The 14,844-nt window shown below is 52.8% G+C and overlaps 7 protein-coding genes across 7 annotated transcripts; 4 read left to right on the top strand and 3 right to left on the bottom strand.

Moving 5' to 3' along the window:
* Positions 1-1,284: 1,284 nt before the first annotated feature.
* On the top strand, positions 1,285-3,080 carry SNOG_07744 (hypothetical protein; the record flags this gene model as incomplete). The annotated part of the gene is made up of 3 exons (XM_001798023.1): positions 1,285-1,436; positions 1,509-1,868; positions 1,922-3,080. 3 exons carry the CDS (start codon positions 1,285-1,287, stop codon positions 3,078-3,080), a joined length of 1,671 nt encoding a protein of 556 aa, XP_001798075.1.
* Positions 3,081-5,941: 2,861 nt separating this feature from the next.
* SNOG_07743 (hypothetical protein) lies at positions 5,942-8,413 on the top strand (the record flags this gene model as incomplete). Its single annotated transcript, XM_001798022.1, has 1 exon — positions 5,942-8,413. The coding sequence occupies one exon, from the start codon at positions 5,942-5,944 to the stop codon at positions 8,411-8,413; it is 2,472 nt and encodes an 823-aa protein (XP_001798074.1).
* A 1,106-nt stretch (positions 8,414-9,519) lies between these two features.
* On the top strand, positions 9,520-10,033 carry SNOG_07742 (hypothetical protein; the record flags this gene model as incomplete). The annotated part of the gene is made up of 2 exons (XM_001798021.1): positions 9,520-9,735; positions 9,863-10,033. 2 exons carry the CDS (start codon positions 9,520-9,522, stop codon positions 10,031-10,033), a joined length of 387 nt encoding a protein of 128 aa, XP_001798073.1.
* A 967-nt stretch (positions 10,034-11,000) lies between these two features.
* SNOG_07741 (hypothetical protein) lies at positions 11,001-11,381 on the bottom strand (the record flags this gene model as incomplete). The annotated part of the gene is made up of 2 exons (XM_001798020.1): positions 11,001-11,194; positions 11,246-11,381. 2 exons carry the CDS (start codon positions 11,379-11,381, stop codon positions 11,001-11,003), a joined length of 330 nt encoding a protein of 109 aa, XP_001798072.1.
* A 951-nt stretch (positions 11,382-12,332) lies between these two features.
* On the bottom strand, positions 12,333-13,241 carry SNOG_07740 (hypothetical protein; the record flags this gene model as incomplete). The annotated part of the gene is made up of 2 exons (XM_001798019.1): positions 12,333-12,532; positions 12,626-13,241. 2 exons carry the CDS (start codon positions 13,239-13,241, stop codon positions 12,333-12,335), a joined length of 816 nt encoding a protein of 271 aa, XP_001798071.1.
* A 336-nt stretch (positions 13,242-13,577) lies between these two features.
* SNOG_07739 (hypothetical protein) lies at positions 13,578-13,940 on the bottom strand (the record flags this gene model as incomplete). Its single annotated transcript, XM_001798018.1, has 2 exons — positions 13,578-13,741; positions 13,784-13,940. The coding sequence occupies 2 exons, from the start codon at positions 13,938-13,940 to the stop codon at positions 13,578-13,580; spliced, it is 321 nt and encodes a 106-aa protein (XP_001798070.1).
* Positions 13,941-14,399: 459 nt separating this feature from the next.
* On the top strand, positions 14,400-14,690 carry SNOG_07738 (hypothetical protein; the record flags this gene model as incomplete). Its single annotated transcript, XM_001798017.1, has 1 exon — positions 14,400-14,690. One exon carries the CDS (start codon positions 14,400-14,402, stop codon positions 14,688-14,690), a length of 291 nt encoding a protein of 96 aa, XP_001798069.1.
* Between the last annotated feature and the right edge of the window lie 154 nt (positions 14,691-14,844).

Here is a 14,844-nt window from a genome sequence, read left to right as displayed (position 1 = left end):
CCTCATTTCTCCGGACTTCCCGCATCGCGACTCAGCTATGCCAAGTTTAAATCCACAGCCAGTCCCACAGCGGCAACCATCGTAATTGCCGAATGTGGAGATGCGCCGAAGTTGCTCGCTTCGAAGTCTGGGGAAGCGCTACGCAGGAGAGACAGCTTGCTTACATCAAGTGAAGTTTCGATGTACGTCAGTGTTCGACAAGCAGAACTTATTGCTTATGACGCTCGTAACAAAAATTCGCCCCCAAAAGGACATACACATGTGTTTAAGTAGATCGTTTACTCCAATGGTAACAGCGAAGATACTCTCGCCAGGAAGAGTATTAACGTCATGCGCTCATCTGTGATTCTCTCATGACACGAGCAGTAAGCCCTTCTTTACCTGCCGACTACTATGGCGTATCTGCCCCACGGGGTCAGCCGGAACTTGAACCTGAAAAAGCCACCTCGAAGATATCGTTTTCAACGGAGCTATCTGGGGTATGGGGTAAGGACCGATTCTGCCGCAGAGCGCGGCGGGATGGATGCGATAGCGCATCAGCTGGTTTTGCAGCGTGAAAAGATACGGAACCACACAGAGCTTTGCTAGGTAAGCTATAGCCACAGAATCCGATTCTGCGGCGGAGACAGGGTTCTGGAAGCTGGAATCTGTGACGACGGGTACGCGGACAGGTGTCGTAAAGCAGCTTTCACGCGCTACAGTACGAAACAGCCCCTGTGGGGCATTTTTGCGGGGTGCCTAGCGCTGAATCTCCGCGCCCAGACGCTGATCTATCTCGAGCCTCCCTCCCGTTGAGGAGAGATCGGACCGACTGCCACCCGCCTGAAACTTGTTGCCATCTGGGGAATCCTTTTTACTCAGTTCGAGATAAACGCAATTATTGCTTGGTAACGAAGCGATGGTAGTTTCAGCCTATCTGCAGCTTCTGTATGAAATTCGTATTGTTGCAGGAAGAAAGGCTCGTGCCGGCTTAGGCGAGCATATTGGACAAGGATTCTCCAATATCCGCTGCAAACATCGAGCACTTGCTGGCGCTGTGGGGCCTGGGACGGAGAGAATGTGGCCGTGCGGGGGGCACTGATGCATTTCCTGGGTTTCGCAGAGCATGGCACCGAGTCAATTGGCCGCGTAAATCTCGACGGTTTGGAGTCGACGATCCCATTTAAATGTCCTACGTCGCATCCGTTCCTCGGGTCTTCATCCCGTGCCTGATCGCATCCATTCCGTTAACCGTATCGGACACGCCACCTCAACACTCAGAACCTTCGATAGGGTCCAGCAATCATGGGGTTCCTCGGTATACTCGAGGATAACAAACTCGCACACGTGCCGGCCACGGTGACTCTCAGCGAGGAGCAGCACCTGTCCACCGAGTCAGCCATTGGTTTGAAGCGTGGAACAGGCAGAGATGCAGAGATTATCCTCATCCCTCAGCCGTACGTACTCATCTGAATCTTCATCGCAACAAATATATTTTTGTGGACTGCTCTGGTCTGACCGCATTGCAGATCTGAGGACCCGAACGATCCCCTTAATTGGAGCACGACAAAGAAATGGGTCATTATGCTCATCGTCGCATACGGATCTGTGTTGTATGCTGCGGTTCTCTCTCCATTACTGTCGCCGGCCTTGGTCATTATCGCAACGGACTTTAAGAAAGACGTTGCAGACATCACCGTCATCTCCGGCTATATGCTTCTGGTTACCGGCGGCGTAGGACCTCTTGTTAGTGCATGCGCGCGAAAATACGGAAAGCGTCCGATGCTGTTATTGGCATCGTTGTTTGGCTTGCTCGGAACAGTGGTCGGAAGTGCCGTGTACAGCTACAATGGATTGCTGGCAGGGAGAATCATCCAAGGCGGATCAGTGTACGTTTCCCTTCTGCTTGTTACGACGTGAACATGAAGTAACACACCAGTAGCTCTGCTTTTGAGTCTATCGTCGTGTCGATGATAGGCGACCTCTTTTTCGTTCACCAGCGAGGAACGTTCATGACCCTGATCCAATTCATTCTTGGCGCAGCATCAAACTTTTCGGCCATCATCGTCGGACCCATCGCAACAAATCTTGGCTGGCGATATCTCTTCCACATTCTCATCCCCTTCACGGCACTCGAGGTTATCTTGCTATACTTCTTCGTGCCTGAAACGTCTTACAACCGCGATCACCGATACGACATTGATGAGCTATCGCAAGACAATTTGGCAGACCTCGCTGCCGTCGAGCAGAGACACGCGCACATGGGCGAGAAGAGCGAAGACGATATGGTAAAGATAGAGACTACAACAAGCACACCACCCGGTCTCAGACAGAAGAAGACTTTCGTGCAGGAGCTCGCCATCTTTACTGGCACTTACAGCGAGGACAACCTACTACAGCTTAGCATCGCACCCTTCGCCGTCTGCGCCAACGTCGCCGTACTATGGATGGTTATTGTGACAGGCGGCTTGACAGCTTTCTTCGTTGCACAGTCATATGTCATGGCACAAATCTTCCAGGCACCTCCCTATCTGCTCTCGGCGGCTGGCGTAGGGTACCTTTCTGTCGGCCCCTTCCTCGGAGGTCTTCTTGGATCGATCATTCTTGGTGGATCACTTGACCCTCTCATCAAGTGGTGCGCAAAGAAGAACAAGGGCGTCTACGAGCCTGAATACCGTCTACTAGGCATGATCCCAGCCGTCACGGTCATCATCGGACTCTGCCTCTTCGGCTACTTTGCCGAGCAAGGAGCTTCGTTCTACCTCACTGCCTTCTTCCATGGTATGGACTTGTTCGGTATCGTGTGTGCTGCCATCTCCGCCTCATCATACGTTCTTGATGCGTTCCGTGACATCAGCGCAGAAGTCTTCATCATCAACATGGTTTTCAAGAACTTCTTGTTCTACGGCTTCTCGTATTTTGTCAACGACTGGACTGCCACAAAGGGTCCGGCGATCGTATTTTACGTGTTTGGCGCAATCTCAGCTGTCATGGTCTTCACAGCCCCGATTTTTTTCTTTTGGGGCAAGAAGTATCGCAGCTACTGGTGCAGGAACAACTTGCTGCGTAAGTGGGGCATTACTACTCATGCTGAGATGTAAGAAGACAGGTGTAATACAGCTGTTGTTATGATTTTTATATATCTAAGACCTTCAACAACCATACGAGATTGGCCATGTCTCTTGCTGATTGACGTGATTACTACGCCATGCGGAATTCCTGCGTCGCACCACCTGACTCCCAAATATGATGACATTTTCTCTTGCCCGTACTTTCTTAAAAACTGGCAGTCTGTAGGCTTGTTACTATCGTCATCTCTGCTCGCTAGCACGGTTGCATGCATAATACTATTCATAGCGATACCAAACACTCACGTGTGCGACTGAATGACCTGTATGCCAGGAGCTACCATCGCTTCAGTACCAGTATCTATCCTCAGTATCTATATGACGGACGCACAGCAATATCAAAGGCATCTAAGAATAACTCCTCAAGCCAACAGCGAGCTGCAGAAACAAGATCAGAAAAATAGGCAAGACAAATTGTTCAATTTGCTCCGATAACACGCCCCAAAGAACCGGATATATATGAATTCCGCATACGCGAAGTGATCGCGCAACGCGGATCGACTGAACGCAGCTCTCTCATTCGGCGGATGTTTCGAAACGTTTCCTGCAAGTGAGACACCGTACAGTAGTGCTTCAGGCACCTTGCCACACCCCTCGGGCGTCTGTCGCAAAGCAGAATAAACACTGCAAACATAGCTGACCGGTGGGGAACTGCATATTCCTCGACAGCAATGCATAGTACAGGAAGCTCGGCACTTGAACAACTGTCATACTCCCTTAAATGGATGGAAATATGCTTCGGTAGCGCTAAGATGCATTACTCCAAGCGCTTTGACAACATGTCAGAGCCCGAAGCAGAATACCAAGCGCTCGCTTGTGTACATCGCTTGCGAAGTTTCTGCACTGCACTGCACTGCACTGCTTTCTGAGGCGGCGTGCCCGGACTACTCGCACGCTCAAGCGCTCGAGTATCCTCGCCCACTGCCTCGGAAACCTAGGCTTATCTAGTACATGACATATGTCGGCAAGCATTACTCAGGTTCATTTAGAGTTGCAGCCACGAGCGCAATGTTCAGCGCGTAATACACCGCGGAGATTGATATCGTGCCTGAGGATCCGGCAGGTTGGTGGGGGAGGTCATAGGGCTGGCGGTTAGGCAGGTTGATGTTAGGGGCGGGTCTCAGAAGGGGTTGACAGGCGCCTAGTGGTTGCTGGGTGATGGAGGGGTTGTTTATGTGTTTGTGTATGGCGGTCTCGGATTGGGCTGATGGCTATCAGGTGGGATGTGATGAGCACGAGGCTTTGTGATGTTGAGGTTTGAGAATACATCCGAGGCATGAGATGAGACGCGACCACCCAGGTACTTGATATCGACCGTGCGAAGCTTGTTAGATCTTGAGATTCTAGCCTCGATAATGTAGCGATGAAGGGCCGGTCAGAGGCCCAAACATGACGTGCTATACGCCATCACTGTCCAGATCGAGAGATATTTGACACATGCGCCATAATTTGACAGCGGGCATTCGACGGATCTGGTACATTTCGTGCAAATTTATGTTAAGTCAAGGTGTGCGTCCAACCAGCAAAGTCGGTGGCTGATCATTGAAAGCTTGACATGAAGCTTGTCCTAGTTGGGACGGCTGGCGGTTAGACGGTGATCGAAATCCAATCATTGACTCCCGCCCCGTCCCGACCCCTCCCCGCGACTCTTTCTCCCACGCATCGCTGCACGACCATCCAAGCCGTGCAACACCACTTCGCTATCTTATTCGTTCGTTCCCAAGTCATGCGAACTCGGCCGGCCGCACCTTGAGGTGAGCAGTGCAGGCCTGGGGCTCCCGAGAGCAAGGACCCTGGGGCTTGTGATTCGACTACCAGCCCACGAGGTGGCTTCCTTGGTTCTTCGCCTAGAACGCCGTCGCAATGCACCCGTCTGCAGAATTTTCCGCTGGCTTCAAAGTGAAAGTATCGGTCAAGTCTGACATGAGACGGAAGGAATTGCAGACGAAGAGCCTGGGGGTCGCTGACGTCGTGCAACTCCACAACGAGTCGCCCTTCGTGGCAGTGCGCGCAAGAATTCGCAACGGATCATATGGAAATCCCGCTGCAGCCGAGGACGCCTCCCGCTTGAAATGGCGAACTGGCGGTGATCCAGGCCCGTCCTGCTCCAACTCTATTGGCGACGGTTGTTGTGCCTCCAGTTACGGCGCAGACGCTGCATGACAGACAGCGCGGCGACGCTTGCGAAGCCACCGTTAGATGAACTCGAGGATTATTGATGCATGCAAGCAGCCCCCGTCGTGATAGTGCGGTACTGTATGTTCGTCGAGTTCCCTATCTGGCTACCCACCCTGGAATCCCTATCACATTCTTGGACCCAATAGCGCGGGTCGTGATGAGCGGTAGGATATCACTTACCATTTGCTGCCACAATACGGTACTATGATCCCTGCGTGTGACCCATCATCCACTTCGCGCAAGGGACATAAGGATCTCGCCGGCTGCTGCTCACGCACGGTATCTGATCCGCTGTGACCCACTGTCGCACCTCCATTTCCTGCTGTTCAAGGTCCAGCGTAATTACTCTTACCGGATATCGTTATCGCCACCCAGCGAGGCGCTTCGCTACAGGACAACCTGGTCGTCGCAACTGGTGCCACACGCAGCACTCATCTTAGAAGCGCATGTTCACACCGCATTGTTACAGAAGACCAAGTTCCACACTCGTATTCATGTAAATCGAATTCCGGAATGTCCTCTGAGCAGCTGCCACCTCGAATTTTACACCCTACTGGCACAGGACGCCCCGACGCTGTGATCCCAGCTTCCACTGGTGACGGTGTTACACGAGCTAGAATCCCTAGTAGGAGCGACACCGATACCACGATTTGAAAATGCCAGCTCTTCGGGATGCAATGGTGGAACAGGCTGGTGTTGCCTTGGAACAACTAGGGGAAGCTGTTTCGACACTGACGCGACGAGTGAACATACCATTCAACAGCACAAGTCCTGCTGGTCTGATCGAAGCCAACACGGTGGACCCCTTCAACAAGAGCGGAAAATATGCGCTGGCCTACGTATACTTCTGCATACCATTACTGGTTTTTGCGGCGCTCATGCGCTACTACCATCTATTCACGGACAAGATCCGGACAGCACTACACCAAGAAGAGGTATTGCAATCCTCAACGACTTCCTCTCCCGACACAGACTACGAAATGTCGGTCCTGTATACTGACAAGTCCACCATGAAGTTCTTTCCGCGCGAAGGCCCATTACCTAGTGGACCAAAGACACAATCAAGTGTCTCCTCGGTTGGACCTATCAACAACATGGTGGCTTTCTTTCGATTTATTTTTTACCGCCCGATACGACAGATCAACATTCGTAAAGGATGGAGGCCCATTGTGTTCCCATCCCTGAGTGTCACAGTCATTGTGGTAGCTGCGTTGCTTGTAGGTGTTCTCTACTCATGCTTACCACAACCTCTTTTCTGGAAAAGCATCGCCTACGGATCACCCCCTCTCGCTGTACGCTCGGGCATGATGGCAGTGGCGCTGCTACCTTGGATCGTTGCGTTGTCTATGAAAGCCAACTTCATTACCATGATCACTGGTATTGGACATGAGAGGCTCAACGTGCTGCATCGATGGGCCGCATACATTTGCTTGGTACTGAGCATCATGCACACCGTACCCTTCTACGTCACGCCAATCTGGGAGAAAGGAGCGCGGAAGAGCTTCGAGAGCCTCTTCAAGCAGACTGGCTTCTACGCCTATGGTACAGGAATCGCCGCACTTGTTCCCCTAGCCTTTCTCTGCCTACACTCAATCGGTCCACTCCGCCACCGCATGTATGAGCTCTTTGTCACGCTCCATGTACCCGTTGCGATTGTCTTCCTTGGGATGATGTTCTGGCACTGCAACAACTACCTTACTTCGTGGCATTACCTCTTCTCAACGCTGACCATTTGGCTTCTCTCTTACTTCGTACGCTTGTTCTACCTCAATTGGACACGCCCGGGGAGACTATCCTGGCTCATTGGCGACGAAGCTGCTGTCACGCTCATGCCAGAGAATGCAATCAAGATCACCATTCCCACCCAAGTTCGTTGGAGACCCGGACAGTACATCTACCTGCGAATGCCAGGTATCTCTGTGTTCGAGAACCACCCTTTTACCATCGCATCGCTATGCGACGAAGACTTCCCTTCGGAATACGGCGAGGGTTACCGGGACATGGTCATCGTGTTCCGCCCATTCGGAGGCTTCACCAACAAAGTCCGCCAGGCCGCACTCGAGCATGGCCCATGGCACACATACCGCGCGTTTGTTGATGGTCCATACGGAGGCATGCAACGCCGCATAGAAGCATTCGACGATGTCGTCCTCATTGCCGGTGGCAGCGGCATTACTGCTATCATTTCTCAGCTGCTCACGCTCATCAAGAAAATGCGCGACGGGAAAGCCGTGACGCGCAAAATTCATGTCATCTGGGCTCTCAAGCGTCCGGAGACTATGGAATGGTTCAAGGAAGAGCTTCGCATCTGTCGCGAATTTGCGCCGCCCGAGACTGTCGAGTGCCAGTTTTATATCACCGCAGCCAAACGCAATCCGGCCGGCGCGCTTGTCAGCGCGAAGACGCCAACCCGTCCAGTCTCGATGTTCTTTCACGACAAAGTCAACGATGCGTTTCAAAACATTGCAGACCATCGACTTTCTGGCATCTCAACTCAGCGTCATTCTGCACTCATCCGTGACGAGGCCCAAGGTGATCCTGAGAAAGAGAGCGCCCTGCGCCGCGAGAACGAGGACAGCATAACAGCCCTTCCCCAGGCTCATGTCCTTCCTGTGAACCGAGCACACCTTGCGCCACCACGCCCCAGCTTCCAAAGCCACCACTCTGATACCTCAAATCAGACCGACCCCGACATGATCGCGCCTGCTCCACGTGGGCTGGCAGCCCGCCGCTCGGAACGCAGTCTCCAGCTGGACATATCGCAGGCTGTATCATCCGGTTCGGGTGCCATCAATCCCAACGTCTCTGAATCAGGGGCAGTCCAAGGCTTTGACTTTGGCTTCCCGTCTACGCCTACTGAGTTCCAGAAGAATCTAATGCGGTTTGCTTTCCTGCCAGCTGCCGTTAAGAAGAAGGACGGCTGGAGTACTGAGTACGGTCGTCCAGACATACCATACCTCCTCAAGGGCATGAGCAAGAGCTTTGGACGACGAACGTGTGTCTTTGTTTGCGGGCCGCCGACCATGCGCGTCAGCGTCAGCGATACAGTCGCCGAGCTCCAACGCTCAGTGTGGAGTAATAGCGATCGCGATGAGATCTTCCTACACGCGGAAAACTACGCGTTGTAATGTCTTTCAGACACAGCTGCCTCCGGGCATTTCTTTTCTTTGTGCATAGCGTGGATACGGATGGACTTGTATATACCCTTTTCGTACCTTTTCTTGTACCTATATCACGAACTCATGTGGCAATCCACCGAGTCGCTTCTCATCATCTCAGTATGATATCCGGCTTTGAGATGGCCAAAGACTCGAAAACAAATCAATACCAAACAAGCAAAATGTTCCAGTGTTTGATGAGTGAGACACGGCAAGCCACTGTCTTTGTGCGCCGAAGCATAACTTTCCCATGTGAAGTCGGTCTGCACCGAAAGCCGCGGTGTTCCTAGACACAGCCATTCGCGCCGGATGAATGTACCCTTGTCGGCGGTACATTCTCATCACAACTCACCTGTTACTGTCACCTTCTCGATCCGGTCCAACCACAACGCCTCGGGCTACCCCTCCACGGCCATGCGAGCTGGTGGGGTTAATTCGCCCTGAGCAGTGGGCGGCACAATTAACAAACCCCTGGTCGTCATCAACTTAGGAGGGTGCGCCGACGGCGATAATAACCCGCGCCTGAATGAGACTTGTGATTCAGGGCGGCACGGTCCCGAAGGGAGGCCAAAAAGCAAGACGAGCGAACGGCTCGTAAAATATGGCCGACGCTGGAGAGAGTTTCGAGATTTGTCTGAACGCGAATTGCGATGCGCAAGTGCGTCAGGGCACGTCGGGCTGCATCAGCGCGCGCCAACGCAATCGGACGTGCTGTAGGGCTGCAGCCGGCCCGGAGGAGATGTGGAGGAGATGTGCGGGATAGAGTATGCGGTTTAATGCAGGCATTGGAAGGGGTGTGGTTGCTTTCGTGTGGTGTCTGGTGCATCCGGGCGCGCGCAAGTGCAGACAGGCCCTTGGCGACTTTCACTCACTCGCATCGTGTGCCGGTCGTGCTGCGCTTTCCTCATCCAAACCCGCCAGCAGCAAGCTGAAGACCTTACTGCAACGTTGCTCAACCTCACGCCCAAGCTAGTAACAGCAACTAGCCCTGCAATTCTGTTTGTCGCTCGTTTCGGGGAGCGCTGTGCAGCCACCAACGCAACGCGCGACCATGTCCTTATAGATAATATGTGCACATGTCCGCCATCCCAGTGTCTGAACTGGGCCTCAACTCGAGCGAAGCGAGATATCTCCAGCAGCAAATCGCCGCCTCGCAGCAGGGCAGCAATTCGTCGCGCGCAGCTTCTCACGCCTCCAGCCAGGGCCGTCTCCTCCTGGATCCCACCAGCTTACAGGCGCTCAGCGCCCACTTTGACCGTCTGATGTACTCGATCCAGCAGCGATGGCACTATGTGAGTAGTTTGCTTCCCTGACTCTCCTAAACCAAAATCAACCGAGATGAGATAGATCCAAGAATGCAATGCTAATCCATACTCCCTCCAGCTCACGCAACAAACCCAAACCGCAACCCAAGTGCAGTACGACCGCGCAGGTAACGCAATCCAAATGGCCGACGCCGAAATCGCCCGCTTCCGCGCCATCCTGCGCGAAATCGACGAGCTGCAGACGGAATTCGACAAGGTCCGCCGCATTGGCGAGATTGTCAAGGGCTTCAGGTCGAGGGTCGATCGCTTGGATCGCCGCATATAGACCACCATTTCCCACCCAACTTGACGAGATACCACTACCACCCGTAAACCCGCACCATACTTCTTCACACACACACACACACATGCGCGCACGCGCTTTTCTCCACTACTTCTTCGAGACACATCCCGCGCACACAAGCGGGAATTTATAAGACCGGAAAGCCTCACGGCCGGAAAACTTTTGGGGGAGGATACGGACAGATTGGACAAGCCTCACGGCACCTGGCGTTATTTATTTTTTCGATTTTCTTTTGTAACATACCCACGGCGAGGTATTCTGGTTCCCTTCAACCTGTCGTGCTTTCTGCCTGTAATATTCCCCAGCGTTTCGGATACCGGTACACGACCGGATCTTCGTTGCGCCAATTGTATGCGTTACCGCTGCTTAGAATTTGAAATCTTTCATTTGCTTCACGCACCCTGCCGCTTCCAACCTTACACAAAATACGAAGCCGCCCACATGACCGCCGTCCGCCGTGTAACTCGACGGCGCACGCCCCACATGTTTCCATACGACTCTGGCCCGGGAACGTTCCTAGTCCAGTGCTTCGCGTGCTGACCCGCAGTTTTTTTTCTCGCCGTTCAATATTGCTTTGTGCGACGACTTTGCTACTTAGGTAAGATTGCTTTGCAGCGACCATGTACGTGCGAGCCGATTGGGAAGCGTGCATGGCAGAGGGGAAAGGGGCGGGACGCAAGGGCGTCTGGGTTTGGTGGGAGCACGTGATGGGTGTGTAACGGAGGTCATGTGTAGGCGCGTTGTGAGATGGTGGATGGAACATAAGAGGGGGGCTAGATTAGCGCGGTGGGGGGAGGGTTGGATACAACGGTGTGACGGGAATGTGTACGATACGCTGGAGAATCATGATGGTATTCTCCTTGTAAAAATATATGCATACACTCCATACCACCAGCACTTCAACTACCAAGATCCTCGCAATGATTCCCATTGCTAAACATTCAAAGCACTATGCTCTCCGGTGGTGTACTAGTTGCGTATGTACGTGGCTCGGTCTTGAACGCCGCGTATACACCTTGAGCATATCAATGTCTCTCGGAATGGAGGCGTCTTCAGCCGCGATAGTGACGCTCATGACGGCAGCGCCTCCGATGATGGTGATCTCATTCGCTCGGAAATTCCTTTGTATGACCACGGCGCCGCCTGGTCGCGCGGTCAGTGGACATCGTTGAGTAGAAGATTGGGGAGGCGCACCTTCGAAGAACAGGAAGCGAATGATCCTCATCATGATGTGGTCGGGGTCCATGTAGCAGATGCACCCAACGAGTGCTAAGCCGAAGACTGTCAAGACTATGAGGATGAGGATGGGCAGTTTGAGTTCGTTATCCATGGTGAGGCGTCGGCGGAGGGTGTCCGGAGAGATTTGCGAATGTGGTTGTAGGCGACTCTGGTTTGTGTTGAGCTGCGATGTAGAGGGTCGCGTATTTTGCGAAGAATCTTGTCGTGAGTATGCAAATGCCCACATCGCAAAACGTCTCCAGCACGCAGTAATCGCGAGATGTCGACGCCGCCTTCCGTAGGTAGCAAACCCCAACCGGACAGCCGTGGAAGCCGCCAGGCACCACAACATCAACCCACCGTCGCATATGAAACCTCATCACACCACCCTTCACGAAAACCCCAACTCCCTCCCCACTCCTTCATTCTTCCCCTTATCCTTCTCTTTCACCGTCGCCGTTTCATTCCCCTTCCTCCCCATGGTCCCATTCCCAGTGCCCCCCTCATCACACCGCACCCTAATCACCGTCTCGCCCCACACCGCGCAACATCGATAACACATATCAAACTGCTCTTTCCAAAACGCCTCTGGGCATTTGAGCGCCGACGTACCGCACTGCTGCATGCATACTTTTTCGCCTCGGGGGTTGATGAGCGCGTCTTTGGGGTTAGAATATGCTGTGCACAAGGCTGTGAAGAGGAAAATGTGGAATATCATGGTGGGCTGGGGTGGAGAGTGGGCGTTGGTGAGGGAGATGGAGATGGGAGAGATATCATGCTGCCGGGATGAGGTGTTGGGGGATTTGCATGGATTAGATCGATCGGGCTAGCGGTGGGAGCCTTGGTGGCCTCAATCCGACGACATCACGTTCATGAGATTAACACGACTTTTTCGAATTCTGCGTTGATATTCGCAAACTCTTTGAGTTACGCTAGTCGTGATTCCCTGGCTGTTTTTACGTCTCCAAATACGCCTGAATCCAACCTCATTGCCCTTGTGGGTTCTTGAAGCTTCTCTGATAGCTCAAGCTTGTGTTGAGCGACATCAGTCAATGACGAATGGTTAGACGTTGCCTCCACGAACGACCTGATCAGCACCGGAATCCTGGTTTGAAAGTCCGTCCTTGCCTGCGCACGTAAGGTCGACGAGCTTCCTCTTCTTGGCCGCGTTGCCTTTTTCAGTTGCGCCGATGTTCTTGCGGTCGTAAGGTGTGGGCTCCATCTTCAATTCTCCCTCGTAGCTGTTCTGCTGAAGCAGTCCCGCTGGTTTCTCGTAACTACCCTTCGCGCCGAAGTCCTATTTCCTTGCTGCAGTCGGCGTCGCGCCCTGTATAGTCGTATGAGTCGTAGTCGCACCTGCAGAGACGTTATTATGGTTCTGCTGGCCTGGTAGCCATGCACCCACGCCCAGAGGCTCCCTCTTCGGCTGGTACAGCTCGTTCTGGAGGCGTCCAATCGTCTGCTCAAGGTCGAAGATCTTCTCGTTCTTGTCTTTGAGTGTGGCATTCTTCTCTGCCAACTTCTTCTCGAGCGGTGCAGAGCGCATTTCCTGGGCCACCGAGCGCGATGCATTCAGATCCAAGGTCAGCTGTTTGTTCTGATGCTGGAGGAAATCCATATATTGGAGGTCAGCGTGCGCCAAGTCAAGCTCTTGCTGTTGTCGCTTGAGGCGCTCATCGAGAACGCCGATGGCATGGAGATAGCCGGCCTGGAGTCGCGTCAGAGACCCGGAGTAGGTGCCATTGGATTGTGGCTCCTGCTGGCCCTCAGCCTCCGTTGACTTGGAGAGGGCGTCGTTGTTGGTGGGCTCCTGGTGGACCTCATCCTCCAAGAAGGCCTCGGAGGAGGCGCTGTCGAGTGCTTGTGGCTGCTCGGCTTCATCCTTGACGAGCTCGAGGTGTCCGTCAGCATGCATGAAGTAGAACAGCAGGCGCGCAAACTTAACCGGCTGGTAGTCTTGGAAAGGTGCCATTCCGGCACGGAGAGGGGTTTTTGATTGGAGTTTGTTGTGGTGTGCGCGGTGTTTGTAGGTGAAGGCCGGGGAATTGTTAGTCCACACTAGCTTCAGCACGTGAGCGTTTGTTCACTGGAAAATGGCCAATCAGACGCATACTGCATGCAAGCTAGGGACATGCGCTCTTGTCTTCGACATAGTCAGATCGGCTGTCGATTTGCAGTCAAGTTCATAGCGACTACCTCCAGGCTCCTATTTCGTCAACATGAAAGTATGTCAAATTCGAGCAAGTATATCACAGTCAGGAAGTGTTCTATTCCTTGACCGCCACCGATTGCTCATACCAAACTACCCTCAGCCTCCTACAACCCACTCTCCCTTCCTCCAATTTCCTCGAGCCGCACGCGGACGCACACCAGGCCCCACTATAGCATCAATATCAAGACCGTCGGCCACTTCTACCAAACTGTGGTCAAGAAGCTGTTGGGTGCCCTGCATATCTTGTCGGTGAATTGTAGCTTGTCAGCGACAAGCAATGTACATAGACTAAGTGAGAATACCTTGTTGTCGAGGTCTTTGAAGCCTGTCCACATCAACTGGGCGGTGATTGAGAAAGCGAGTTGGGTTCGCATTTCTAGGAGCCCGACGAAGACGAGACACGACAACGCCAACAATGATAATGATCAGGAAGACGATTAGGTCGAGGATTGTGGCCATCGTGAGTTGAGAGGGGAGGGAGTGCATGTGTGGAGCTTTGAATCTGCATGCAATCTCGAATACATGAAAATTTGCTACCAATGAGTAGCGTTCTGAATGCTTCTAGCGAATGCTAAGACAGATGTAGACGCAGTGATTGATGGAGCTTGCGTGTAGCATACAATACCACAAAGGTAATAGAATACCATGTTACAATATCATTGTATTGTCCTCCGTCGACCCGCTTCCATATCCGCTTTGTCCGTAGCTGAACATGTCAATCACCAGGCCAATCAAAGAACCACCCATCATTGTTGTCATGCATTCATAAAAAGGGCACACTGTGAACATGTTGCACATATATAAACTAACATTTCCCTGCCCTTTCCCACTCTCCCAAACATCATCATAGATATCTGAATCTCTCACACAGTATTACCAAAGTTCTTCACCACCAACACCAACACCACCACTACAGCCATGCAACTCACTACCCTCATCCTCACCACCCTCCTCGCCCTCACCAGCGCCAGCGCCATCCCCGCCGAGTCTCCCAAGATCCCCGAGACGAAGTGCAGCTGGTCAAGCAAGCGCGACGACTGCGGCAAAACATACAACGGCTTGGGCAACTGCAAGTCCAAGTGCCATACGGAGCTGTATGGGTATCCAAAGCCGGGCCAGTGCGTGACGCTGAGCGTGTGGGGCAAGCAGGAGTGCAGGTGTTTGCCCGAGTGCAAGGGCGAGGCGGGGGAGAAGGCTGTTGTTTATTAGATTTCGAAGGGGGGAGGGTAGATGCCTTGCTGATGGGCTTTTTGTTTTACGAGTAATAAATTGTTGTGTTTTTAAAGCTGCAGGTATTTATGATTTGCGATTGAAGTTGTTTGATTGTGTGATGTTTGTTAATTGAGCCAGAAGATGTGCGTTT

The sequence above is a fragment of the Parastagonospora nodorum genome, assembly GCF_000146915.1.
Source record: "Parastagonospora nodorum SN15 chromosome Unknown scaffold_11, whole genome shotgun sequence".
NCBI lineage: Eukaryota > Fungi > Ascomycota > Dothideomycetes > Pleosporales > Phaeosphaeriaceae > Parastagonospora > Parastagonospora nodorum.
Note: the sequence above shows the minus strand (reverse complement) of the source record. Positions and strands in the feature narration are given on the sequence as shown.